The sequence below is a fragment of the Hyaena hyaena genome, unplaced genomic scaffold, assembly GCF_003009895.1.
Source record: "Hyaena hyaena isolate Hyena2069 unplaced genomic scaffold, ASM300989v1 scaffold_121, whole genome shotgun sequence".
NCBI lineage: Eukaryota > Metazoa > Chordata > Mammalia > Carnivora > Hyaenidae > Hyaena > Hyaena hyaena.
This window is the reverse complement of record NW_024080753.1, coordinates 855,602-882,578: the sequence shown is the minus strand read 5'-3', so window position 1 is coordinate 882,578 and position 26,977 is coordinate 855,602. Positions and strand designations below refer to the sequence as shown.

Genomic DNA, 26,977 nt, shown 5'->3' with positions numbered 1-26,977 from the left:
CCCTTTTATGGGCCTGATTGGTGTGTTGCCTACCATTTCGGGGCATTACTTTGCCCTTTATAAGGCAGGTTTCAGCTATAAAACCTGACCAACATGGCTCAGGAGAGAGAAGATGTTGGCATCTCCTTTTATGCTATAAAAGTATCTCAACTCACTACTGGTTTATTTTCCAGTCAGTGAGCTACATGGGTGGAAACATTCACAGAATAAAGGTCTTCAAGGAAAGCTGAAAATTTCAATGGATTTTGCTTTGATAATAAAAAGTCATAGACTTAAAAACTCAGTGTTTTTCCCCAGGACTTTAGAGGACATTAATGCTTGCTTCTTTGCTCTAATTTTGACTTATTGATTCAAGTCAGATTTTTAATATTCAAGGTTAATCCAATGGTGCTCACTCTGTTTAAAATTAGCAATGTGTTTCTCACTTACTTAGAATTTCATTATGCCTCTAAAAGTGATGGTTACGGGGACATCTGTTAGAACATCACAGTGTTCCCAGAGACGACCAGCATCCGTTTTATAGTCTTGCTTTGCAGTTGCTTGACAAACTAAATACATCTTTCCTCCTTACCAGTTTATTCATATAATTTCAAAGATTGTTGTCCTTTATATTTTCCTACTATGAATTAACCCATAATGGTAGCTTTTATCTTAAATCATTCTTTTTGAGTGATTATTAACAGTATATAAAGCTTAAGAAAACAGGAAAATTCTTGTTATACATATTGCCTCTATCATTCATTATTCATGTATGAAGTTTAACATACTTGCAATCACACTGTATGTACTGTTTTGTCATCTTTTTGTACCTTTATAGGCATAATATCAAAACACCCATGTCTTTACTTCCTTTCCATGAGTTTTCTACCACAATTTATTACATCATGTTGATTGGCCTTGACTTAAAGCTATTGTTGTCAGTTTGGGTCATTTTCAGTTTTGTGTGTGGTTTTACTAAAAAGAAAATGATCATGTTTGTTAATGTAATTTTTCCTCTCGTTACATTATGTTCTAAGTTTTACTTTTTTTAAATTAGAATATAGCTAATATAAGTATTGTCAATAGAATTCATCTTAATGAGAAGAAGAGCCTAAGGTGTAAGACTAATTTAAGTTCTTTTGTGCTTTGGGACTTAATTCTGGTCCCTCTATTGTATTATTAGTAACACAGGTTAGTTACATGCTTCTATCATGTTGGTTTTGATTTTCATTTCTTCTGGTGGAAGAAGTATTTCAGTAATAATTCTGTCTACTCCACAAAGAAAACACACACTTGTACAGTTCAGTAAAAGGATTTTCAGTTCCTTTTATTGTTGCTACATATCTAGTAAATTGGAAATAGTGAAAAATGCCTTCCTACTAAGTATTATAGATGTAGTGTTGGATTATATTTGTGTTTGAAAATATGCAATTCCCCCACCCACCTGTGGCTCAACTAAGATTAACCTTAGCCATGGGGTATACTTCTGAATTTTATACTTCACTACCTTCTCTTTTGCCTATTGTGATTTTAGATACTTTGTTTTTTGGTGTTGGTGATACCATATATTTCCATACCATTTTACATTTTATAGAAACTTTTATATCTGAGCTTTAAAATGACCCCTGTGATACAGGAATAAATTTAATAAAAGAAATGTAAGAATTATTCATTGAGGACCACAAAACATAGTAGAAGAGAATTAAAGGTCTGAACAAATCCTATGTTACTTGATTGGAATCTTAATATTGTTAAGATGGTGATATTTCCCAAACTGATCTATAGATTTAGTGTAATTCCTATAAAAATCCCAGTTGTCTTTTTTTAATTGACTTGTCAGTCCTAAAATTTCCATGGAATTCTAAGGCAGCCAGAATTTTGAGAACAAAGTTGACTCACTCCTCCAAATTTTATTTTATTTATTTATTTTTAAATGTTTATTTATTTTTGAGAGACAAGAGACAGAGCGCGAGCGGGGGAGGGGCAGAGAGAGGGAGAGAGGGAGACACAGAATCTGAAGCAGGCTCCAGGCTCTGAGCTGTCAGCACAGAGCCAGACAAGGGACTCAAACTCACAAGCTGTGAGATCATGACCTGAGCCAAAGTCGGATGCTTAAGCTTAACCGACTGCGCCACCCAGGCGCCCCTTACTCCTCCCAGTTTTAAAACTTACTGCAGGGATGACGCCTGGGTGGCTCAGTTGGTTGAGCATCTCACTTCAGCTCAGGTCCCGATATCATGGTTTGTGAGTTCAGGCCCCGCATCAGGCTCTCTACTGTCAGCTCAGAGCCTGCTTTGGATCGTCTGTCCCTCTCTCTCTCTGCCCCTCCCCTGCTTGTGCTTGCTCTCTCCGGAAAATAAACAAACATTAAAAAAAAAAAAACTGTAGCAAAGCTACGTAATCAAGACATCATGATACTGACAGAAGGATATTTGTGTTTATGTAGATATAGATAGACCAATGGAGTAGAATTGAGGGTCCGCACATAAACCCTTACTTTTAGGGTCAGCTGGTTTTTGACAAGGCTGCCAAGACCGTTCACAGAAAGAATAGTCTTTCAACAAGTGGCACTGAACAAGTGGATGCCCACCGGCAAAAGAATGGTGTTGGCACCATGCCTCGTACCTTTTGTAAACATTAACTCCAAATGGATCATAGACTTAAAAGTAAGAGCTAAAATTGTAGCACTCTGAGAAGAAAACCTAGGAATAAATCATTGAGATACTTGGGTAGGCAGTGCTTTCTTAGCAGTGACATCAAATCGAATGAAACAATAAAAGAAAAAATAGGTAAATTGACTCCTCAAAATAAAAGCTTTTGTGCTTCAGAGAATACGAAGGGATATGTAGAGGGGCGCCTGGGTGCCTTGGTTGGCTGAGTGTTGGACTTTGGCTCGGGTCATGATCTGACCATTTTGTGAGATTGAGCCCCGTATCGGGCTCTGTGCTGACAGGGCAGAGCCTGCTTGGGATTCTCTCCTCTCTCTGACCCCCCCCCTGAGCATTCACACGCTTTCTCAAAATAAATAAATAAACATTTAAAAAAATCACATCGTTATTGTGTGCTTTCCTATATCTTCCTAATGTTTGGTTTTATCTTTGTTCTTTGCTGCCTGAGCTTCTGTTTTCTCCTGAATCCTTCCTCCTCTTTCTGTTCTGCTTTATTGCATGCTTTTAAGTCTGACCTGTCCTCAGCGGTATGTAATTTTCTCTCTCCCTTCCTTTCATCCTCGGAATGTATGTCTATACATAACATTTCTGAGGTGTTTTTTAGTGTGTGTGTGTGTGTGTGTGTGTGTGTGTGTGTGTTTTGAGTATGGTTGACTCTGAGATACTTTTTATTTTTATTTTTTTTATTTTATTTTATTATTATTTTTTTAATATTTTTATTTATTTCTAGGAGAGAGAGAGACACACGGCGTGAGCAGGGGAGGGTCAGAGAGAGAGGGAGTCACAGACTGAAACAGGCTCCAGGCTCTGAGCTGGCAGTCAGCACAGAGCCCGACGCGGGGCTCGAACCCACGAAACGCGAGACCATGACCTAAGCGAAAGTCGGACGCTCAACCGACTAAGCCACCCAGGCGCCCCAACTCTGAGATACTTTTTAAAAGGCACAGGGAAAGGAGAGAATTTGGTACTAGAAAAGGTTTATTCTCAAGGCATACTGAGAATACAGTCATTGGTTAAGAGCACATCTTCCTAATTTGGGTTCTGCACGGTTGATGAAAATAGTATTGTAAATTATGTCAAACATACGGCCCATTAGAGTTCATTTATTTAAACTCGGTTAGCATGGAAGGAAGTGCAGCCACTGGCATGTCATCTTACGAAAGTAGGAAATGGAAAGTTATCAGTTGTTTTGGGTGTATGAGAGCAATATGTATTCAAAAAATGAGACTTAAATTTTTTTTTTTTTAAATTCTTAGGACTACTGAATGTGGAAGTTAGGGATGTGATTATATAGGTTCTCATTGAAATACAAAATATAAAAATATGATAAGCATTATATTTCATAAAATGTAAGTTTATAAGCATTATAGGTTCTAATATTCTCTGAGATTTAGTTTGTGTTTAACATCTACCTTCCATGTTCTTCTGGGTCTTCCAATTTTGCCTCATATATACATATTTTCTTTCCTTCTTCTTTCTTTTTTTTTATGTTTGTTTATTTTTGAGAGAGAGGGAGACAGAGCATGAGCAGGGGAAGGGCAAACAGAGAAGGGTCACAGAATCTGAAGGAGGCTCCAGGGTCCAAGCTGTCAGCACAGAACTTGACATGGGGCTTGAACTCAGGAACCTTGAGAACATGACCTGAGCTGAAGTCAGATACTCAACTGACTGAGCCACTCAGGTGCCCCCATGTTTTCATTTTATACTTAGCCTCAATTTCTAGATATACTTTTTATTATTTCTGTAGGTTCTGTTAGTGATTTGTTCATTTTGTATAATCTCATTTAGATATTTGCAGGATTGATATCTTTAATTGTTAATTCTTTCCTTCTGCCTACCTGCCCTCTCTCCTCCCTCCCCCCTTCTCTGCCTCCCTCTGCTGCCTCTTTGCCCCTCCCCTGGCCTTCCCCCTTCATTTTTTTCTTTTCTAGCCAGCAATTGAGCCATTCTCTCCTTTTCCTATAATCTTTGTAATGTATACATAACTATTGGTGTTCTTCTGTACTATGATTACAGTAAAATTCAAGATTTTTAATTAAAATTCCCAGTTCCCAAGTCTTTTGTTCCTTTAGTTGTCTACCTTTCTCACTGGTTATTTTTTCTAACACTTTATTATACACATTTTGAAACATGCAGAAAAGTTGAAGAGTTCTATGAACACATATACTTTTTTTTTTTTACAAATAGATTATTGTCAAGTTGGTTTCCATATAACACCCAGTGCTTATCCCCACAAGTACCCTCCTCCATGCCCCCCAGAACACTTATATACTTAATACCTGGGTTACACTACTAATATTTGACTCTACTTTGTCACCTACTATCCTTTATCCATTCCTCTATTTATTATTACATCTTTTTTTGGGGAGGGTGAGTGCATTTCAAAATAAGCAGCAGCTATCACTCACTTCAATCCTAAATATTTTACCATGTGTCTTATTAACTAGAGTTAAGTGTTTGTTTAGAGGAGTTTTTCTTTTGAGGTAAAATTTACATAGAAAGGTATGCATAGATCTTAAGCGTACCATCATTAAATGACCTCTATCTTCTAAGTCAGTTGTGTTCTCATTAAGGGAACTAACTCCCATCCTAAGGCCATACTTCTAAAACTTGTGTGTTCATTTGGATATTTAAAAACAAGACTTTGAATACTACAAAGTATTTTAAATTTTTTTCTTTTTAGATTTTTTATTACATAAATGTGTGCTACATAGTATAATGATTATAATTAAAGGTATTTTTAAATTTTTTCTAGATTATTCCACACTTCAGCAAATATTCTTAGCATTTTTAATGATATCACGTAATGCATGCTGGAGGAAATAACATGAGGGTGTTTTTGTTTAGTTAAAAATATCAAAATGTAAAGAAAGGCAAGGATTGCCCTTTTGTCTACTTCGTAAGCTAAATGTGTAAAAGAGATAGTTACTTTAAAATGCTTGAACGTTTCTAGAGTGCTTTATGAGTTTATTGAGTGCTTGCATTTACCTGAACTCCTTGAGCCCCCGCCCTCGCCATGTTGGATGGGTGGACAGTTGTTCTGTCTGCTCTGTGAGTGAAGAAACCAGGGCCCAGGCTGGGGGAGGGCCGTGGAGCAGGTGAACTGGGGCCCTCTCACTTTAAATGTAGTCCAGCGGCAACAGCAGTGCTCACATTTAGTCTTCCGTTCAGGTGCCGTTCCAGCTGCTGGGATTTGCTGATGAGTAACTGCCAAGTGTTTTATTGCACAGACTAGTGTTAACTGTAACGATGGCTCTGATACAAGGACTTATGCCAATATTTTGAGTTCCCCAGGATGAAATCCTCAGATACAAAGGAACTGCAACTGCAGGGATCCAGACAGAACTCTCAGTGTGCTATATTTAGAATGTGGCATGCTGATATTACATACCCATCCTGTTCTCACAAAAGGGGACGGTCATGATTTAAGTGCCATGTAATGTGGCAAAATGCCTGTTTTTCAGAAATCTATTGCGTGAGAAGCTTATTGGAGGAAAGAAAGCCTTATTGACAGATCTGTTTTGGAAGGTTTAGGTTTCACAACATCCTTGAAAGTATACCCTCCCTTAGATGGACAGATCGTTAATGACAAAGTCATCTGGAGAAAATCAGTAACGGTTTAGCTCTTGGTTGGGTTGATACCATTAAGGAAAAGCTGGAAGAGATTAACATTGGTGAAGAAAAGTGTGCTTGAGGAAACCTTGCATAGAAACTTACTGAAAGTCCTTCAGGATCAGAAACTGGAAATAATCTATTTGAGATCACCTTTTGAGTCTCTACCCTTATTTTTGTCATTTTGTAGATAGATCGCGTAGGAGCTGAAAACCTTTACTCTTCCTGATATTAATTAGTGAGGATGTCTGCCTGCCGCGTACAAAGCACGTAATTCTTTCAAAAACGTTCGATTGCTTTTTGACCTAAGTAATGGTTGATCTGCCTCCTGCACACCTGAAAGTGTGATGGGGCCTGACCAGTGAGTCATTGAAACTCCTAGATACTCTGTATAGAAGACAGAAAGGACAAGAAGACAGGTAGCTGTGTCCATGTCCTGCTTACCCTGTGCCTGTTTTCTTGTGTCTTCCTTGTAGGGCTGGCTGCCCGCAGCCTGGTGGGGGCGTTGTTCTCCTTTGGGGCATGGTTAAGCAAAGATAATCCTTTATGAGAATCTGTGCTCGGAGTATCCTGACAGGCCTGAGGTCTACAGTAGTGTTTATTGAGAAAGAAGGGAATGGATTCTGGAAAAAGAGGGAAAAAAAAATACATTCAGAGGAGTGCCACCAGCGGTGGCTTCAGATAGTGTGTGGTGCCTACTTTGGGTGTGATCTGCTTTGGGGCCACTTTCTTCTTTGAGCCTTGGATCTGAGTGTTTTTATTCCCTTTTTTTAAAATTTTTTTAAATGCATCTCTCCCGAACGTTGTTGGCATGCCAGAGAGTCCAGAAGAAAAAAGGTGCAGCCATAATTCTTTCCTTCTAACGAAGGCACTGTTAAACTTTTGATAAAGTCTTTATTTCTACGTCTATAATTATGTTCCTGGACTGAGAAAATGCCTGCTGCTGTCTGCTGTTTCTGTGAAGTGCCTTTGCGTGTGTCCCTGCAGCGCTGAGGGACAGATGCTGGGCGCTGTCACTGTGCGTCAGTTAAATGGCCCTTCCAGCCTTGGAAAAGTATTACACGCTGCTTTTTTTTCTCAGCGGTGACTAATATTTGTACATTGTTGCTCTTAAAGTGTGTGGTCGTGAAAATGACTCTGGGCATGAGGGCGATGGGAGACTGCTGAAGAGCCAGTTCTGAGCTTTTCAGAATCGGTGGCTGGGACTTAATCAGCTGCTGCTTTCAGACCTACATTCTTTCTCTTTGCGCCCATTTCTTATCATATACAGATAGATTTTCGGTGGCAGAGTAATGAATTATCATCAGTCTTCATTTTGACTGACAAACACAGCATGCCAACTATGTGGGAATAAGAAATGGTGTCAGATAAGGGGGGAATGGCCTGAGTTTTCACTGGTGAAGACTTTTTCTGGAAGAGTGACTTGATGAAGTGGTTCCGTTTTACTTTGCCTGAACCAAGTAGATTCCAACATGTTAAAGTCACTTGGAGTTTTAATATAGTTTATTCTACTGGGACAGACTTACTTGAGAATTCCTTTGTGACTCACGGTGTAATGAAAATTCGTCAGTTTATTTTACTAAAGCTAGGAAAAAAAATTTTTAAGTTAATGAGCATTTTACTAAATGAGCTGTACTTCTCAGGAATGTGTAGAAGAGGGAGGGATGCCACACAAATTGGGGTGCATTTTCTCATGGGAACCTTTCATTTCAAATACCGTGTGTTTGGACTGTTAGATGATCTTTATTATCCTTAATATTTAATCCTGGCAGATGAATTTTTCTTCTCTCTTTTGTGAAAACAGTCTATTTCATGATAACCACAATAATAATAGGTCCGTAGATATATTCTTAATCGTTGGCCTGTGTCAGTTTAATTTGTCACTGTTTCTTTGGCACTTTCCACAATACCTGGCAGTAATAGGCACTCAGATATTTGTCATGTGGACAGTGTTAATTATTGTTAATTGCAGAATAATAAACCTTGATTTGTTCTTTTACATGGTTATAGTTTAATGGGAATTGTTTCTTAAATTACAGTAAACTTATCTTTGTAAGTTTAAAGTTCTACACTAAAATTTCTTGAATATGTTCTTTCAGAGCTTTGGACTGAATGGCTTTTCTGAAATGTTTTTTGCTCTGGAATGGAGATAAGTTCGAGAACTATCTATAGTAGTGTTACACTGAGCAGTAGAATTCCTACTGACCGCAGTTTTCTGAGGCTAGTATTACCACACATTTTTATAGGTTGCAGTGAGTAGTATAGTAAAAAGTATAAATTTAAGTATTCTAAAATTTATTGAAATAATTTGATAGTGGGAAAAAGTTTTTGGTGACTAATTTACATGTAAATTAAATACAGAAATATTATTTCACTTTTCTAAAAGTGCATGTATAAAGGAGTTTTAAAATGATACAAAGAGAAACATCCTAAGTTACTCTGTTTCTGTTTATTTCAGAGCTGAAAACAGTGACATCACGTTTCACATTAAACACTGTTAAGAAGACAATATGGGGACTCCTGGTTCTGGAAGGAAAAGGACGCCGGTAAAAGACCGATTTTCTGCGGAAGATGAAGCTCTGAGTAACATTGCCAGAGAGGTTCGTGTGAACTCCCCGTGCAGCATGGGGTCTGTGTAAAACTGCCAGGGGTGCCCGGGGGGGGTCTCTGTGAACTTGAATTCACGGAGCTGATACCAACCACAATGTGAGTAAGGTGTTAAGTGCGGCCTCTCCATGCTCTGTTGGAAGAGAATATAGTTACCGTCTCTTTATTTGGCTTTCTGGTCCTCTTATTTGAAATCAGTTTTTCATTTTATTTTTTTGCGGATTACTTTGAGGTACTTGTTGGAATGTTTTGAAATTTGTTATCTTCAGTATTGAAACGTAACGTAATTAGAATGTGGAAACTATGATAACTGTATTATAGAAACACTCGTGGGCTGTGCAGGTGGCACACCCCAGGAGGCACTGTGTAGAAGTGCACAGAAGCAGTCCTTATTGGGTGTCTGCCCAGATGCAGTTGCTCTAGCTGTTTTTTAAAATATTGCACTGGGATTTTTATGTTTAACTTTGAGCTGGTACCAGAGCTTCTGGAGCATTTTTGTTTCAGTTTGTTGACAACTTGGAAGAAAGAAAAAAATGGAGAGGGCTGTCACCTATTGAATCACTGGCAGCATTTCCTGTTGCATATTGGAAATTTAAGATAACTCCCAGCTGTGATCTCTTAGTGAGGTGCCGACTTTGTCTCGGACTCGGACTCTGTCTGCAGCTGCAGACCTGACAGTAAACGAATCTGGCGCAAGAATTGGGTAGAGCATTGTTAAATTACATTCTTTTTGTGAGGATTAGTCCCTCACCACTTCCTCTTTGCTATTCTTAGTAAATAGCCCATTTAGGGGTAGTTTCCTTTTGACATATTATACAGTCTCTTTTGGGTCCAGCTCATTGTTAAATTTTTCCTCTGGTTAGTTAGCTTCTGAATTAGAAGTCAAACCCTGTAGAAGGATGTTCGAGGCAAAGACAAGGGATCTAAAAACGGATCACAAAATTGTGATATTACTTTAAAAAAATTCCAGTGAGCGGGGCTTGGGTGGCTCAGTCATTAAGCATCTGACTTCGGTTCAGGTCATGGTCTCACAGTTTGTGAGTTAGAGCCCCGCGTCGGGTGAGCCTGAGCCCCACATTGGTTGGGTGAGCCGTATTTCTCTCTCTCTCTCTTTCTCTGCCCCTCGTTCACTTGCGCCCTCTCCTCTCTCTCAAAAAGAAGTCAAGTGAGATATTTTCAGATAAAAGGGTATAGGATTTTTTAAAATGGAATGAAAATGAAATGCAGCAATCTTAAGTATTTGCACAAGTGAAGCATTTTGAAAGCCATGTAGTTTTAGTTGAAAACTGAAACTACTCAAAATGTTTACTTTCCACATTGGAGGGATTTATCCAGATTTCTATAAGGAAAGCAAATGTCAGCACCTTCTAGGCTCTTCTGCACTATCACTAAATATTTGAACTCGTTTTGGATGTGACGCTGCGGGTGCAAAAGTGGGTACCTTGACACCTCTAACACTTGCATACTTACTGTGTGACAAGTACTATTGTGATATTCAAAATGCATTAATTCATTTAATCTTCACAGAATTCTGAGATTGGTGTTATTATCTCCATTTTGGCCAATAAAGAAACCATCTCACAGAAGAGTTAAATATCTTTCCTCAGGTCACATAGTCAGGAAATAGCAGAGCTTGGGTTCAAACCCATGAAGTCTGGCTCCAAGGTCTGAACATTTAACCCCTTGCTCTGCTATACTGTTTCTCAGTATTCTTCACCTCCCCCGTGAGTAGTTTGTTTTCTGCAACTTTTCATGATTTCGAAAGTACTTGCACATCTTGAGTCTCATAATAACTTTGTGAGTTAGGTAGGATAGCAGTTATTATTAGCCTTATTTACAGATGAGGAAACAGACAAGGCTGAGATAAATGTCTGAAAGGTATGAGAGCTGGGGCTCAAATTCAGCTCTTTAAGCCATTGTTCATTCTCCTGTACCAAACTCTTCCAGAAGAGGCAGGCTTTGGAGAGTTATAAGTGTGGCTTTTAATTCTGGCTCTACTAGGGGCGCCTGGGTGGCTTAGTCGTTTAAGCGTCCGACTTTCGCTTAGGTCATGATCTCGCGGTTGGTGGGTTCGAGCCCCGCGTCGGGCTCTGTGCTGACTGCCAGCTCAAAGTCTGGAGCCTGTTTCAGTCTGTGACTCCCTCTCTCTCTGACCCTCCCCTGCTCACGCTGTCTCTCTCTCTCCTAGAAATAAAAAAAAAAAATAAAAAATAAAAAAAAAATTCTGACTCTACTAGTTGCTGGTTGAGTAATTTTGTTAAGTAGCTACTGTGGACTTTGGTTTCCACATCTGTAAAATGGGAATAGTATTGTCTTCCTGTATTATAGGGCTGTTGTGGTGATTAAAGGAAATAAAGCATGTAAACCTTTAGCATAGTGTTAGGCTTGCAGTGGCTATTTTGTTGCTTAATAATGTCATAACTGACAGAATACAGGTAAAATAGTCTATTTCTTTTTTATAAAAAGAAACGTATTAAGGTGGATGTTCTAAAACATTGTTGATTGTCAGACTCAGGGAGCGTTTTCAACGTTCAGATTTCTGGCCCTTACCTGTATTTGCTAATCTGAATCTGTGGGCGTTGAGCTCAGAAACCTGTGTTTAAGTGTGTTTGCACACGCAGGTATGCACATGCAGGTACACACACTTCCTCCCAGGGGATTCTGATGGCCAGTCAGACTTGGGAACCATGAACCAAAATACACAGAAGATCCTAAGCACGGTCAGGTTTTTATACTCCAGGTGGCTTTCCTCCTTGTCTGTTATTATTTTGCTATGAAATAATAAATCTAATCCAATTATTAAATTACAAGTTATGGTGTAGTAGTAAAATTTATTAATATAAATAATAAATTATACTGGGTTTAAAAGGCCAGTATTTCTGGTTTTTATTTCTGTCTTCAGAACTCTCAATGTGAATATGCCAACTCTGCTAGCCTGGTCCAGAGGCTCAGCTTAGCCTTCAACACGAAGGGGGCAGTTTTTAGTAAGACTGACGACAGTTTTGTCTAATGTGTGATGTCGTGGTTTGAAAACTTTAGAAGTTTGGCAGTTTTAACAATTCTTTCATATATTCCTTGTGGCGATTTTTCTTTCCTTTATGGTTTTCGTAGCCAGTGCTCACGTGTCCGCTCACATGTCCCGTGGTTGACATCCGCAGACAGTCCCTGATCCTAACTTTTCACACACACAGCGTGACTCAGGTTAGGAATAAGCAGAAATGAACAGAACCCTTATCGTGATGAAAAAAGACATGTAGCTTGATCCTTTTTTTTTTAATAGTTAAATCTTAAATGATTAATTTGTCTTTCCTCACTTCACATTGCTTTCTGAAGTAGGCAGGGAGTGCCGTAGATAAAGAAAATAACCTTTTTCCTCCTGCTCACTATTTGCTCGGGTTTCTTGCACCTCCGTTTGTCCCAAGTCAGGGAGCTGGGGGGAAATGAGGAAAAGAAACAAAAGGCATCAGTATATTCTGCAGACTGGACGGTTGGCCTGCTCAAATATGGAACCGAACACAGTTGTAAAACACACATAAGACCTGGCATCCTAACCGTGTCTGAAGTGCAGGCCTCTGTGGCTTCAGGCGCATTCCCATTGTCTTGCAGCCACTACCACCGCCGTCTACAGAAGTCTTCGTTTGGTAAGACCCAGGTGCCTTCCAGAAAGACGCTCAGGAGATTGAAGAGTGCTCTGGGAAGGCAGGAGCGTGGATGGGGTGAGAGGCCCGCCAGTTCCGTGGGAGGCGTGGCCGCTCTGCGGGGGCCCCGGCAGTCACAGCTCTCAGAGGAGCTCAAGGAGCCCTGTGGGAAGGGGTCACCCGCAAGTCCTCTAGGTCGTCAGAAGACCTGTGTGGGTTCTTTCCTTTCTTGCTCGTTGGGCTTTGATTTGTTTGGGGGAAATGCAGCTGGAGAGCCGACTTTAAGTGAAAATTAGCTGACAGCACCGAGTGTATCAGAGTGGGAACCGTGAGGCCCTGGCTCCCACGGGGAAGGGTGAGGGTCGGGCGGAAGCTGCCTGCGCCGTCTTACCTGCAGCCAGTTCTGTGGGTGTCATGGTGAGTGTTCCCAGGAGACGAAATGAAGCCTTTTGAAGGGACAGCAAACAGCCTTTTTAAGGCATCACAGAAGGCTGGGGTGTTACTAATGCTATTAGTTAATAGCATTAGTTGGTTTAGGGCTGAAAATATGATGAAAATATGTTTAGTGCACATCTGTCCAAATGGAAGTTTTCAGAATGTTGCTTATTTTTGGACCCTGTGATCTGAGAGTCCTTCCAGCTCAAAGATTCTGTGATTTCTCTGGAGATCCAGGGCCCAAAGAGATTCATGCTCTTAATGCACGGTTCTCTTGAATCTGAAGGATCAGTGACCAGCGTAGGAATTGATTTTATCGGAGTTGGCTGGAGGCTAGCCACGGGACTGCTCACACTGTACGTGTAGGTGTGTGTGGAGCACACACCTGCTGTGATAAGAAGAAAGGAAGCTTTGATGGCTTCTCAACATCTGTGGCTGCTAGTGCTTTCAGATTCCAATTTTTAAAAGTAGCTTTATTGAGATATAATTTGCCCACTTGAAATGGTTTTGGTATGGTTTGGAAATGGTTTTCAGTATTTTACAATATTAAGTTTTTAAAAGTTGTGATTATAATATATCACAAAATTTGCCATTTTAACCATTTTAAGACTGCCGTTCAGCGGCACTCATTGCATTCACAGTGTTGTGTAACCCTCACCACTGTCTATTTCTAAAACATTTTCATCACCCCAGATAGTAATTCTGTAGCCATTAAGTAAGAAGTCCCCATTCCCCTTCTTCCAGGCCCTGGGAACCTTTAATCTATTTTATGTCTCTGTGAGTTTGCCCAATTCTGGCTGTTTCATACAAGTAGAGTTACATAGTATTTATCCTTTGTACCTGCCTTTTTTTTGCTTGGCATAAGGATTTCAAGACTCATCATGTTGTGGCATGTCTCAGAACTTCATTCCTTTTCCACCCGCCTTGAAATGACATCACTCCTTTGTTATGGCTGAATAATTTTCCACTGTAAGTCTATATCACGCTTTGTTTATCCACTTAGCTGTCGATGGGCAGTGGTTGGATTGCATTTTGCTGCCTGTGGAAGTAATAGTCATCTCGGGCATCTAGTAGTGAGACTCAGAAGTTTGTGGGTTTTGATTATGGACTAGCAGCTTGAATTATATCTCAATAAAGGATACAAAGGGAAGAAATGTACTTACAGTTTAAAAGATACTGTCCCGTGTTATTATTTTGTATTAAAAATTTTTTTTAACATTTTTTACTTTTTTTTTTTTTGAGAGAGAGAGCCAGAACATGAGTGAGAGAGGGTCAGAGAGAGAGGGAGACATAGAATCTGAAGCAGGCTCCAGGCTCTGAGCTGTCAGCACAGAGCCCGACGCGGGGCTTGAACCCACGAACTATGAGGTCATGACCTGAGTGGAAGTTGGATGCTTAACCAACTGAGCCACGCAAGCGCCCTGTTTTGTATTTTTTTAATTTTAAGTTTATTTATTTATTTTGGCGGGGTGGGGAAAGGGAGAGAGAGAATCCCAGGTAGGCTTCATGCTGTCAGCGCAGAGCCTGATGCGGGGCTCAAACTCACAAATGGTGAGATCCTGACCTGAGCGGAAGTCGGAGGCTTAACTGACCGAGCCCCGGCGCCTGTGCGCAGCGCTACTGGGTGGGGAGCGCTCACCGCGATGGCGTGGCCGAGCTAACCGTCCTGCAGTCCTTGCGCTGTCTTACTCGAGTAATTTATTCATGTTTAGGGCAAATTGAGGATAAAAAACTTTTGACAAGGATAGCAGCTTTGGAAATGCGAAGGATTACCACAGTCACAGTATTTATGGGTGTCGATACCGTCTTTCATTTAAGGATAGAGTTAAAGAAGACTGCACAGATTTGGGTGTCCCTCCTTCAGTGCGTGTTTATTGAGCATCCGTCCTCTGCGCATGTTGAGTGAGGGATGTGGAGGGGGCAGGCCTGACACGGCCCTTGCCCGCATGGCGCTTAGAGTCTCCAGGGGAATCTACGTAAAGGACTGGTTAACCTTTCAGTTCCCGTTTTTTCCTCCAGAATTAACATCTGCATTTTCCATGGTAGTGTCTATTTTGTCTCGCCAGCTGTGATTGTCAGTGTTGGTCACAGCGGCGTGCTTAGACTCGAGGAAATGCGGTCATCTGTTTACAGCTGGGTTAAGTGCTTTGAGTAAAAAGAAAATGAGTGTGTGGCAGTGGGGCTTGACATGTTTGGGGGCTTTGGGAGGGCCCTTTCACCCAAGCTCTGAAGGATGAGTGGAATTATTGAGGGGAAAGAGAGCTCTCAGATGTAGATAAGAGCTTTCCAGGCAGGGAAGCACGTGTGACAAGCTTTTGAACCTAAAAGAGTATGGAGGATTCAAGGAATAATAACAACAGCTAATATTTACTGATTCCCGAGCTCGTATTGTGTACCAGTCACTGTCCTAAGTTCTTTAAATGGATTTAGTCCTCATGACAAGTCTACTCTTTCTGTTTTATCCAAGATAAGTGCATGGTGCGGGAGAAGCGAGGTAACTTGCCCCAGGTCACACAGCTAGAAAGGGTAGTGCTGAAATTCGCATGGGGCTCCTGCACTCTGAAAGTACCGGGCCTTCTATGAGGTCACTAACGCTAACATGCACAGCAAGGAGGACTGGAGTCAGAGAGGCAGGCAGGGGCCAGATCATCTAAGGGGGTGGTTCTCAGCCAAGGGTGGCTTTGTCTCCCAGGGGACATTTGGCAATGTGTGGAGGTACTTTAGAGGTAACAGGAGGAGGGGCATGCTACTAGAGTTTGTGGCTAGAGGCCAGGGGTGCTCCTACACGTCTGCACACACACACAACGAGAAATTATATAGTTGGTCTTTAACTACCAAAAGCTTTTTAAAAAGTAGTTAACCATAATTACATCAGAAGATTTAATTAAGGGAAATGGTACCTGAGATTTTCTACTAAAGGGAAGTTGCTAAGAAATTGAGAAATGATTTTTATTTGTTAGTCTGGAAACCATAGCAACACAATAAATATTATGTCTCAATTTGTCTTGCACAGTTCTTTTGGCATGATTGTCATGGAAAAATAAACAAACATAGTAAACTCTGAATCTTAGCTACCTGAATTAGTCATTTTCCTTGAGTGTTTCACTTTCTAGAATTTTGTATTTCAAGTTTCTTGAAGTTAAAGCATAGTCTGTAAAGATCCAGATTATATTTCGTTTTGACTTTCACCAGTTACCTGGCTTTTGCCCAATGAAGATATATGCAGGCTCCTGGCCACCGCACACTTGGCTTGGTTACGTGCACGTCTGTCAAATCACCAAGTTTCAGTTTGCCTCCTTTGAGAAGTGTTCCATGAGCACAGTAGGGCAGAAGATTTAAAGCTAGAGGTTTCTCTCTCTTTTTTTAAACATTGGGGTGTGTGCCCTTTGAAAATATGAAATGCAGGAAGGTTTTGATAATAGTATAATGTTTTGTGATAATTGTTGCAGGTTGAAAGAAGATAAGAAGGAAGGGAGAAAGAAGACATTATAAGCCACACTAGGGCCCTTTGTTTCACTCCCTAGGCCTATCTTCCCCTCCCCTGTCACCCAACAGGGGACCACTGTCATAAAATCATAGATACCCTTCCTGTCTGTTCTGCAAGTTCTAATAGCATCTCCATGAACAGCACTGCTTTACGGGCTTTGTGTGTTGTTACCTACTGTGCTGCCAGGCATGCGGGTGTGGAACAAGAGGCCGCGGGATCATAGCTCAGTGTGGCTGGGAGGCTGGGGAGTGACAGGGCAGTGCTAGAGATGCAGCGGCGGCCTTGAGGGGGTTTGTGCACTGAGGAGTTTTAAGTCTGATTTCGGAAGCCTGGAGGAGCCATTGGAGGGTAAAACCTTTTTCAGATTTGATTTGTAGCATAATTGGTTTAGCTCCCGTGTGAAGAATGACCGAACGACCGTTAGGAGGGAGAAGACTAGCTGGGAGGCAGCTGTGGTCCCCTTGGGGACTTCAGGCAGCACTAGCGGGAATGGAGAGGGAAGCTTGGATAGAAGGAAGAGTAAAGAGATGGAATCTTGATGGGAGCCACCTAGTTGAGTGGGAGCCACCTAGTTGGCCTAATGTGTGGGGGGAGGGTAAAAGAGGAGGAGGCTTAGATGCTTCATCTCAGGTTTTGGGTGACTGGACAGCTACCAGGGAGTAGAAAGAGGGGGAGCAAGCTGAGAGGCAAGGCTATAAATCCAGTCTGTGATGCATTGAGTCTGAGGCTCCAGTGGGATAGCCCAGTGGTTAAGAGCCAGCTGGATGGGGACTGTCCGAGAAAAGTCGGACGTGAAGATGGGCAGATGATCAGTGTCACCTGGGGCTGGGGTAGGGGGTGTGGAGCGCTGAGTAAAAAGGGAGTTAAGCCTGGAAGCTTTGGTTGCATTAAAATATCAGGAGGTAGTAGAGAAAAATGAGATGATGAATTTTGAGGAGAGTTCAGAGAGGCATGGGAGGTCAGTATTGCAGAAAGCCAAGAGGTGGGAGGTTTAAGAAGCAATCAGGGATGTTGGAAGTGCGAACGGACAGTGAGGGAAGAATAGAAAATCCTATTGGGTTTGGTGGTTAGAGGTCATTAGTTACTTGCGGGAGCGCCTTCAGTACAATGGTTGGGGCAGAAGCCAGAATGCAGAATGCAGGATGCGGGGGAGAGTCAGACGCAAGGGGGCAGTGCGAGAAAAGTCGGAGCCTGCAGAATCAAACCAAGTTGGGGTTGCTTGTTTTTATTTGTGTTTGAAAGATGGGAGGGAGTTTGAACCTACCTACTGAGAAGAACAAGCCAGTAAGGGTGAAGATAGAGAAGAGAGATCGTACAGTTCAGGCAAGATCCTGGGGAAGATGGGGTTCGCTTCACAGCACGGGGAGCGTGCGTGTGTGTGTGTGACTCAGGAGGGATATATTTATATGTATTTTATATTTATATTAGGTTATATAGTTACACTTAACTCTCTTGTCTTTGAATCTTAGGGTGATGGATTCAGGCTTTTTTTTTTTTTTTTTAAAGAAACATAACCTTTTTTACCCCTCAAACAATCCTAAATGAAATTTGACTTGTGACTATATTCCAAGGAAGCAGTGAGTGCTGTGCATTGGTTCAGGTGAATCCTGCCTTACTTGTGGACCCACTGGACAGACGGAAGATTTATAGTTGGATTGGCTTCAGTTGAGTTTCCTGTTTGGAATGCTGCTGGCATTTTAGCCTGTTTGGGTTCATTTCACGAAAGGGGTAGCAGAATCCAAATTTGTGTAAGGGTGCTTTTGGGCATTGGATGTCACAAAATATACTCTGTCTACTCATACTTTATTTTGGGATGTGTTATCTCACGTGTCCCTTGGCAGCCCAGGCAGATTGTTTGAATAGTGTGTAGGATGGAACGGCAAGGATGGGAGGCGGGTGGGGGTGGAGAAAGTGAAGTTCAAACCAGGAAATGAGGTGTTGTTCCAGCTGAGAGTGGTTAGAGCCTGCTTGGAAGAGGGGGAGCCTTTTGAAATGGAAATCCAAGGTGGGGCTCCAGGGGTATTATAAAGGAAGATTTGGTTAGGAAGTAGGGGCCCTGAGACCTGGGGTCCTGACAAGTGTGAGAAAGGTTCCGTGTCTGGAGACAGAAGAGAGGGAAGCGGGGCCTGTTCATGGGGGGAAGATGGGGTCTCTGTGGCCTGTGTTTGAGGTTTGAGGAATTGCTAAATTGTTTTAAACAGGGACAGCATCATTTACCTTTCCGGTGTGTAAGGGTGCTGATTTCTCCACGTCTTTGCCAACGCTAATCGTTCATTTATATATGTTTTTAATTTTAGCTGTCCCAGTGGGTGTGAAGTATCTCCGTGTAGTTTTGATTTGCATTTCTCTAATGGCTAATAATGTTGAGTATCTCTTTATGTGCCTATTAGGCATTTTAATGTTTATTTATTTTAGAGGGTGGGGGAGAGAGAGAGCAAGAAAGAGCGCCGGCAGAGAGAGAGGGAGACACACAATCCGAAGCAGGCTCCAGCCCCTGAGCTGTCCACCCAGAGCCCAACGTGGGGCTTGAACTCACGAACTGTGAGATCATGACCTGAGCTGAAGTCAGACGCTCAATTGACTGAGCCACCCCAGGCGCCCCTCCTTTGTTTGCCCAGTTTCAAATGGAGTTAAATATCTTTTTGTTGTATCTCATCCACTTTGTTTTCTTTCTCCTCCTCCTCCGTTTTCTTTTTTGCCAAGTTTTAATTTAAATTTCCACCTTCCTTGATGTGGTCTCTTCTGTCCCGCTAGTTGTGCTAGTCTTCAGGTCGACTTTATGGTGTCGGGAGGGTGTGACAGTATCTAGCTGTGCTCTGGGGGAGTCGAGCGTAGGGCCCTCCCACTGTGCCGCCATCCTGGCCTGCAAACCCACACGATGTTTTTATTTTCTTAAGTTCCAGCAGAGGATAGTGCAAAATCCTGACGGTAGAGGAAAAGTCCTTAATGCAGAAGTACTCAAACCATAGTACGCGGCTAGTTCTCAGCTTTTCTTAGAAGTTCTTTCGTAGTGGTCACTATATGAGTCTAATGATTAGTTGAATGATACAGTGAATGTCTTACACATTTAGAAGATTTCTAAATTAACACACCCTAAAGCAGTTTTGTTCCAGGGGTGATCAAGGCCCATGATTTTTGCTGTCATTTTCTTTTTCCATTTGCCCCAAGCATTTAGTGGGAAAAGGATTTAAATCTATCCAAATATATCTTTATTTTTTGTGCTATAATTTTCATTGTTTCTAAGAGGAATAAATTTCTATGCTAATGTGATTGCACATTTCCTTTAATCAGCCTTACTGTGTCTAATATTTGAAAGCATAATGGTAGAAAAGTTTTTAGAAACCTAGTCCGTTGATGTACTTGATCTCACAGGTAACTTGTGAACCCAAATTTCCAGTTCCTAAATTTTCTTATTTATTTAAAAAGTTTGAATTATGGCACTCTGGGGTGGCTCATTGGTTGAGTGTCTGACTCTTGATTTAAGCTGTCATTATCCCAGGGTTGTGGGATCAAGCCCTGATTTGGGCCATATGCCTGCTTAGGATTCATTCTCTCTCTCTCTATCTGTCTGTCTCTGTCTCTGTCTCTCTCTCCCTTCCTCTCTCCCTCCCTCCCTCTCCCTCTGTCCCTCCCCTGCATGTACTCTCTTTCTCTCTCTTAAAAAAAAAAAAAAAAGTTTGAGTCATATGAGCTTAAAGACCCTGCAATAATACTTAAATGATTTAGGCTCCTGAATAATTCTGATTTTGTGTCTTATGCCAATTTAACTTTTTTTTTTTGTGGTAAAATATATATGACATAATTTACCATTAAAAACTTTTTTTTAATAGTTATTTTTGAGAGAGCGAGAAACAAGAGTATGAATGGAGGAGGGGCAGAGAGCAAGGGAGCCACGGAATCTGGAGCAGGCTCCAGGCTCTGAGCTGTCAGCATAAAGCCTGACGCAGGGCTCGAACTTGCGGACCATGAGATCATGACTTGAGCCTCGGTTGGACACTTAACTGACTGAGCCACCCAGGCGCCCCTTATTCACTATTTTAATAATCTTTAAGTACACAGTTCAGTGTCATGGAGTACATTTACATTTGTTTACATCTTGAGAACTTTTTCATCATCCTAAACTGAAACCATTTACCCATTAAGTAAAACTCCCCATTTCTCCCTTCCCTCCAGCCCCTTGGAATGACTCTTCAACTTTTTATCCCCACTGTTCAGTTTTAGTCTAGGTACTTGAGATAAATTAGAATCACACAACATTTGTACTTCCGTGTCTGGTTTATTTCACTTAACATAACGTTTTCAAGATTCATCTATGTTGTAGCATATGTCTAAATTTCCTTCCTTTTAAAAGCTGAATCATATTCCACTGTGTGGATATAACACATTTTGTTTACTCATCTGTTGATGGACATTGGGTTGTTGGTTGTTTCTACTTTGTGGCTGTTGTGGATGAGGCTGATTTGAACGTTGGCATATGGATATCCGTTTGAGTTTTTGCTTCCGGTTCTTTTGCGTGTGTACCCGGGTATGGAACGATCTGATCACGTGGTGATTCTGTGTTTAACTTTTTTTTTTTTTTTATCAACTTTGTTTTAAACTTAGTCTTTTGTGATCCTTTAAAATTGCCATGTCCCATTTATTTGGCGCCTGTGAGTTTGTGTTAAGAGGCATCTGTAGTAACGCTCATGCGGTATTCTGAGGAGAAAATGCTGGTGGCAGCACTTCGAAGTAGACTTTGTGTACCTGTAATGTGTCTATTTAAAACTGTACCAGCACCAGTGCAGGCGCACGCGCTGTCTGCTGGGTCCCAGGCGCCTTAGCCTCTCCCCGCCCCGCGCCGTCAGTACTGCCGCAGGCGTCTGCTGGTGGGTGTGCAGGGAAAGTAGGTTTAAGTCCCGCTTCCCTTGTTGGTTAGTGGCCTCCAGCAGCGTCTCCAGGGAGGCATATCCGAGTTTGGATTAAGGATGAGGACCAAAGGGAAGGGCAGTTCTGTGGCTGTGAAACCCAGGATCTCATGTTACACGGCAGCTGCAGCCCCTTCCCTGTTGTTGTACACGAAATCCTTACTGGAGTGTGGGTTTCAGTTATCTGTACTTGAGATTTGGCGAAGGGAAGGTGGGCCATTGAAGTGCAGATGGTACAGAACAGGCCGTCGACCTTGGAAAGATGGAATGGGCCCGGCCCGACTGAGAAATTTCCGAGGAAGGCCAGATACAAGGCTGGCGACCTGGAAGTGACACTCCACACACATTGCTGTGGCTTTTCTTAAGTAGAGAGAGAGGTTTGAAAATCCCTAGAAAAGTGATACTTTGTAATTTAAAAACGTATTTGCTATCTGCTGCAGTGCACCTTAGCCTTGAAATGTTTTTCTGTAAATCTGACTGTTAGTAAGGAAGTGTTGTCAGTCTGTCTGAGGGGTAAAGGGAGGAGTAGCCTTTCTAAAGGAAGAGGCCAGTGAGAAACCCATGTGAGAAGATGAATTGCTCTGGCCGTGCCCCTGTTTAAAGCTTGAGGTTGGCAGATTGCAGTTTGGGGTTTTGTCACCAAGAGGCCAGTTAACGAGACCGGGCAAGTGCCAGAATGGGGGACTTGACCAAGTGTGAACCAGTCAGCTGTCTCCTCCTCCTAGAAGCCTGCTGGGACCTCGCTGTGCCAAACGAAGGTGCCTTCCCTGAGCGCTGTGTGTCTGCGTCCCCCAGCCAGATCGAGGACTTCTTTGGGGCACCAGTGTCACATCTCACCCTGTATTCTCACGCCGAGCCTAATTGCTTCCTCACGGAGACCCTCCCAAAGGGTTGAGTCTTAGTGTGTGGCCCCCCCCCTCGGTAGGGGAAAGTCCTGTGGTTATTGGGGGTGATGTGAGTCAGAGTTTGGATGTGGCCGGCAACAGAGGGAACCGCTGCCAGATAGAGGTCACCGAGAAGATCTTGACGCTTCATGTGCTGTGCCAGGCTGCTTCCCGGCCTCGTTTCCTCAGCCCTGGTCCCTGGCCTCAGATTCTCCTGTTCATTCAGCAGCCCTCGATGGGGATATGGGGCTGTGGGGCTGACAGACGCGTGCGACTTATTTAATACAGTGCAGTGGAGGCACATTTCATACAGTGCGGTAGAGGCACAGCAGAGGTGCATGTGTGGAGAGGGTGTGGGGAGAGGCTTCCTAAAAGGAGGGAAGGTCCCTGTCGCCGGGTGGACAGTGTGTGAAGAGAGTCTGGGGTGGAGCAAGTCCTGGGAAATACGGGGGAGATCTGACTGAGGGAACCTTGTATCTGCTTGTGCTTTCTTCTCCCTCCCCTCCCCGCCCTTCTCCTCCCCATCTTTGTGCTAATCTGTGGAATTTTGTTTTAGCCATAAGTAGTAGGAGCCAGTGGAGATTTTAAACAGCCTAATGACATGATCAGAGCTGTGTCTTGAAAGGCAGGTTGACAGCCCTATAACCACGTAGAAGGTGGATTATGGGACAGATTCTGGAGGCAGGTAGATGGATTTGAAGGCATTTGCGGTTACAGTGTTGAAGCAAGAGATCAGCTCCTGTGTGTGATTTCCCGGATAGGAAGTTTCCAGAATAGGCTGATGCACAGAGACAGAAAGTAGGCTTGGTGGTTTCTAGGAGCTGGGGCGAGGAGGAGGGAGGGGTGCCTGTAGTGGGCATGGGCCTTGTTTCTGGGGTGAGGAGAGCCTCCTGGAATTAGATAGTAGTGATGATCGTGCCACTTTGTGACCGTACCACGGAAACCCAGCAAACCTTAGAGTCGTAAGAGTGAATTGGATGGAATGCGAATTACATGCCAGTTTAAAGGAGGGGGACCTGAAGAGCTCCCCGAACAGGTGGAAACAGCATGAGGAGGCGGGGCTGGGGGGAGAGACACTCCGCGGCAGAGAACTGGCAGTGCCCACGATGAGATCGAGGCTGGTGCTTCTAATTTGTATGATTGAGTTGATAGGGAAAGAGATTCTGGAAAAAGCAAGTTGCAGAGACATATAAAGTCATACAATAAGTTGTGTGAAATGTTTGCATCAAGGCGAGCAGTTAAAAGAAAGGCCAGACTGCAGGAGAGACTATGGGATAGAACAAAGACATGAGTGCCCAGAAGGTGAGTGAGGAGCTGATGGGGACGGTGTCTTGTCCCATCTGGCTCCTAACCTCAAAGCTGGTGGAGGTCGTTGTTGTTTGTAAATAAAGCTGAATCTTTATATTACTTTTCAGGCAGAGGCAAGGCTGGCAGCGAAGCGGGCCGCCCGGGCGGAAGCCAGAGACATACGCATGAGGGAGCTGGAACGGCAGCAGAGAGAGGTAATTTGCGGGGATCATGCTCGTTTCCTGCGAGAGTCACAAAGTCAGTGCTTGCTGGTTTCCCTCCTTCCTTCCCTCCCTCCTTCCTTCCCTCCCTCCCTCCCTCTCCTTCCCTCTCTCCCTCCTTCCTTCCTTCCATGTATTTATTTATTGGCTAGTTATCTTCTGATGAAGTAAATCTGATTCCCGTTGAAACACTGGGAATAGTATGACCTGATGTGTGTATTTTAACAAGCCATTCTATGTCAGCAAATTAAATGCAATATTTCCTTTAAATAATAACTGCAAGCACTTATACCGCTCTTGCTGTGTACGTTGTAATAAGTTGTCATGGTATGAAAAGTGCTTTGCTTGTATTAGCTAAAGCGAGCCTGGAGAAGACAGAGTTATTTACTATAGTCCCAATTGGCCTAGGGTTTTGTTTAATTACACTATGATATCTACTTAGTAAAACACTGTGAAGTCATTCAACCTTACAGTTGTTAAGCATATTTAATAACAGAGGAAAGTACTCATGTAAGAAAATTAAAACAACAACAAACAAACCCCACTTGTAAGACTGACTGGAGGACTTCCATCATGTGTCACAAAACCTAGTACCCATATATAGGGTCAAAAACTACTAGAAAGAAGTGATTACTATTAATACTTTGGTTTGTCAGTGGTGGGATTGATTGGTTTTGTTTTCTTCTTAAAGTTTTCCTATAGTTCGTAAATTTCAGTATACCTTTATCAGAAAGAAAAGCAAAAAAAAAAAAAAAACCCCATAGAAATTGGGCTGCTTTAAAATGAAACAAATATTCTTTTTTTTTAAATCCTTCCCTACTTGAGATTGACCTGGCTCTGAAAATTCACATAAAAAATACTTTGGGTGCCATATCGATATAAAGAGGAAAAAACTTGTAGGGTAGTATTCAACACTCTATTTTGATGTTGGTGGATCTTCTGCTAACGGGTTAAAGAGAAGTGTATAGACTTTATTCACAGACTCAAAAACACAACCGAAACCAGTTGATGCATATGTTGCTTTTAACTTCATGTATAGTCTCAAATATTGAATGCAGCTCTTGGCTTAAAATGAAAATGTTGCAGTGCATTGTCTTTTATGCTCCTAAAATTATAGCAAATTATAGGGAGATTGTTACTAAGTGTAAGTTCCATTTTCTCTAAACTATAGAGAGCCATGTATCTCTTCATTATTGAACATAGTTAGCTCAGTGATTTTCCGTACGTTGCATGTGTAGCTTCTGCTGAGGTCACGATCACTGCCCCTCAGGGCAGATGTATGGGATGGATTTAAGAATTTTCAGAGCATGCAGTGTGTTGGAAACTTCAGTTTACTAAACTCTTGTATTTGTAGCCCTGTCATTATTCCTTTGACCGGAAGTGGGGACAGATTCACCAGTGGCTGGTAGGCCAGGATCGCCTGCCTGCATGTCGTGATCGGTTGCTGAGATAACACAGTCTTGAAGGAAAACACTGACTAATAGTTTGCCAAGTAGGAGTGTTTGCATGTTTGGACCGAAAGGTCAGAGAGTGTCTCTTCTGTGTGTGGGGCACCGAATGGGTGCCGGGGGCCCGCCCGCTTTCTCTCGGGGTCTCCGCCTCACGCCTGTGTTGTGCGTGCACTTGACCAAGGACTGCGCAAATGGATATGGTTCCTTTCTGTGTGTTTGCTCTTGGCTCCCTCAGATTTGTCCTTCCTTCTTTACCTCTCTCCCTCCTCCTCCTCTCCTCCCCATCTCCTTCCTCTCCCCTCTTTCTTTCTCTCTTTTTTAAAAAACACTAGGCAAGAATTCCTCATGAGAGGTGATGGTCCCAGTCATTGTTTAATTTTCTGTGAAAATTACTCTTATGTTTTCAGTTCTCCCAGTTCCTTTGAGTCTTCTACCACCATTCCCACATTTTTAGTTACAGGAGCAAATTGAGAGCCAGTAGAATATTAGTACTTGGGAGTCATCCCTAAATTTGAACTGTTTACAGTGCTGGCAACCCCCCCACCTGTCTCCTGCTGCGGATTCTTACCCGGGATGTGAACAGGCTTGGGAGACGGAGCAGGGGCCTTAGAATCTGCAGTTTTGAATATATAGGTATTTTTGTAACATTTAAATTTTTTTACAATGTTTTATCCATTTCTGAGAGAGAGAGACACACAGTGTGAGCAGGGGAGGGTCAGAGAGAGAGGGAGACACAGAATCTGAAACAGGCTCCAGGCTCTGAGCTGTCAGCACAGAGCCCGACATGGGGCTTGAACCCATGAACCATGAGATCATGACCTGAGCCGAAGTTGGATGCTTAACCAACTGAGCCAACCAGGCGCCCCATATGGGTATTTTTAAGTGAGATGTCCACAGGTGTTATGATCACCAGATGCTCAAGGGAGTCTTTGATCCCCAAAGGGTTAGGAACCACTAATTGTTGTTAAACAAGACATTTTTATAAACAAATCCTTCTGTAGCAGTATTTTGAAGTTCAAACACAATTAAAACATTTATGACTGTGTTGATCTACAGATTTGAAACTCACGTTTCTCATGATATTTTAGAAAGGAGAGAAAGATGATGTTTGGTTACTTAAAATTAAGTGACTCCTCACGTATGTGTTTGTTACTTTGGAATGGAATCTACCTTTGTTACTAAAGCTAGCCTAATTGGTTTTATTTGAAGTGTCTTCTGCATGAAACTGGGCTCTCTTGCTGATAATACATTAGGAACATTTTGTGTGAATTAAGGACATCACTTTTGCCTACAGATTTTCCAAGGAAATATTAGTTTAATTTTTTAAAATTATATATTATAGTTCTAAAATTAAATTGCCTGAGATTTTATTACCTTAGGGCAGACCAACACATGAAAGAGGAAAAGCCTATATTAAAAGTCTAGTATTCGATTCTTATATTCGAAGGCCATGAAGAGAAACATACGTCTTTATCTCTGAGAGGTGTGCAGTTCAGGCAGTGAGTGCACTAGAGCGCCGCAGGCCGGGGAGCCCCGGGCCTGGAGGCGGAGCGCAGCTGGGGCTGACTGACTCCTGTCCCGAATGACGGCTGCGACGCGCAGAGAACATGCACTTCAGTTTCCCCCCTTCGCCCCTTCGGACACTGCTTTTACTCTTCTCAAACTCACTTTTCCTTTCACTTCTCATCTTAGCTCTGGCTGCTTTCTGTTTGCGAGCCTATAGTAGAAGTTGGCATGGGATAGTCACAACGTAAAATATAAAGAATAATAAATGTGTAATAAGCAAAACAGATACAGAAAAGT

The 26,977-nt window shown here is 42.3% G+C and overlaps 1 protein-coding gene across 11 annotated transcripts in view; it reads left to right on the top strand.

Moving 5' to 3' along the window:
* The window catches only part of LRRFIP2 (LRR binding FLII interacting protein 2), a 100,622-nt gene that overhangs the window by 12,824 nt on the left and 60,821 nt on the right, over positions 1 to 26,977 (top strand). For all 11 annotated transcript variants that reach the window (XM_039237243.1, XM_039237233.1, XM_039237234.1 and 8 more), the window contains exons 2-3: positions 8,719 to 8,860; positions 23,631 to 23,717. In XM_039237243.1, the coding sequence (XP_039093174.1) occupies positions 8,771 to 8,860; positions 23,631 to 23,717 (177 nt within the window). In that variant the 5' untranslated portion in view covers positions 8,719 to 8,770. The remainder of the gene's footprint in view (positions 1 to 8,718; positions 8,861 to 23,630; positions 23,718 to 26,977) is intronic.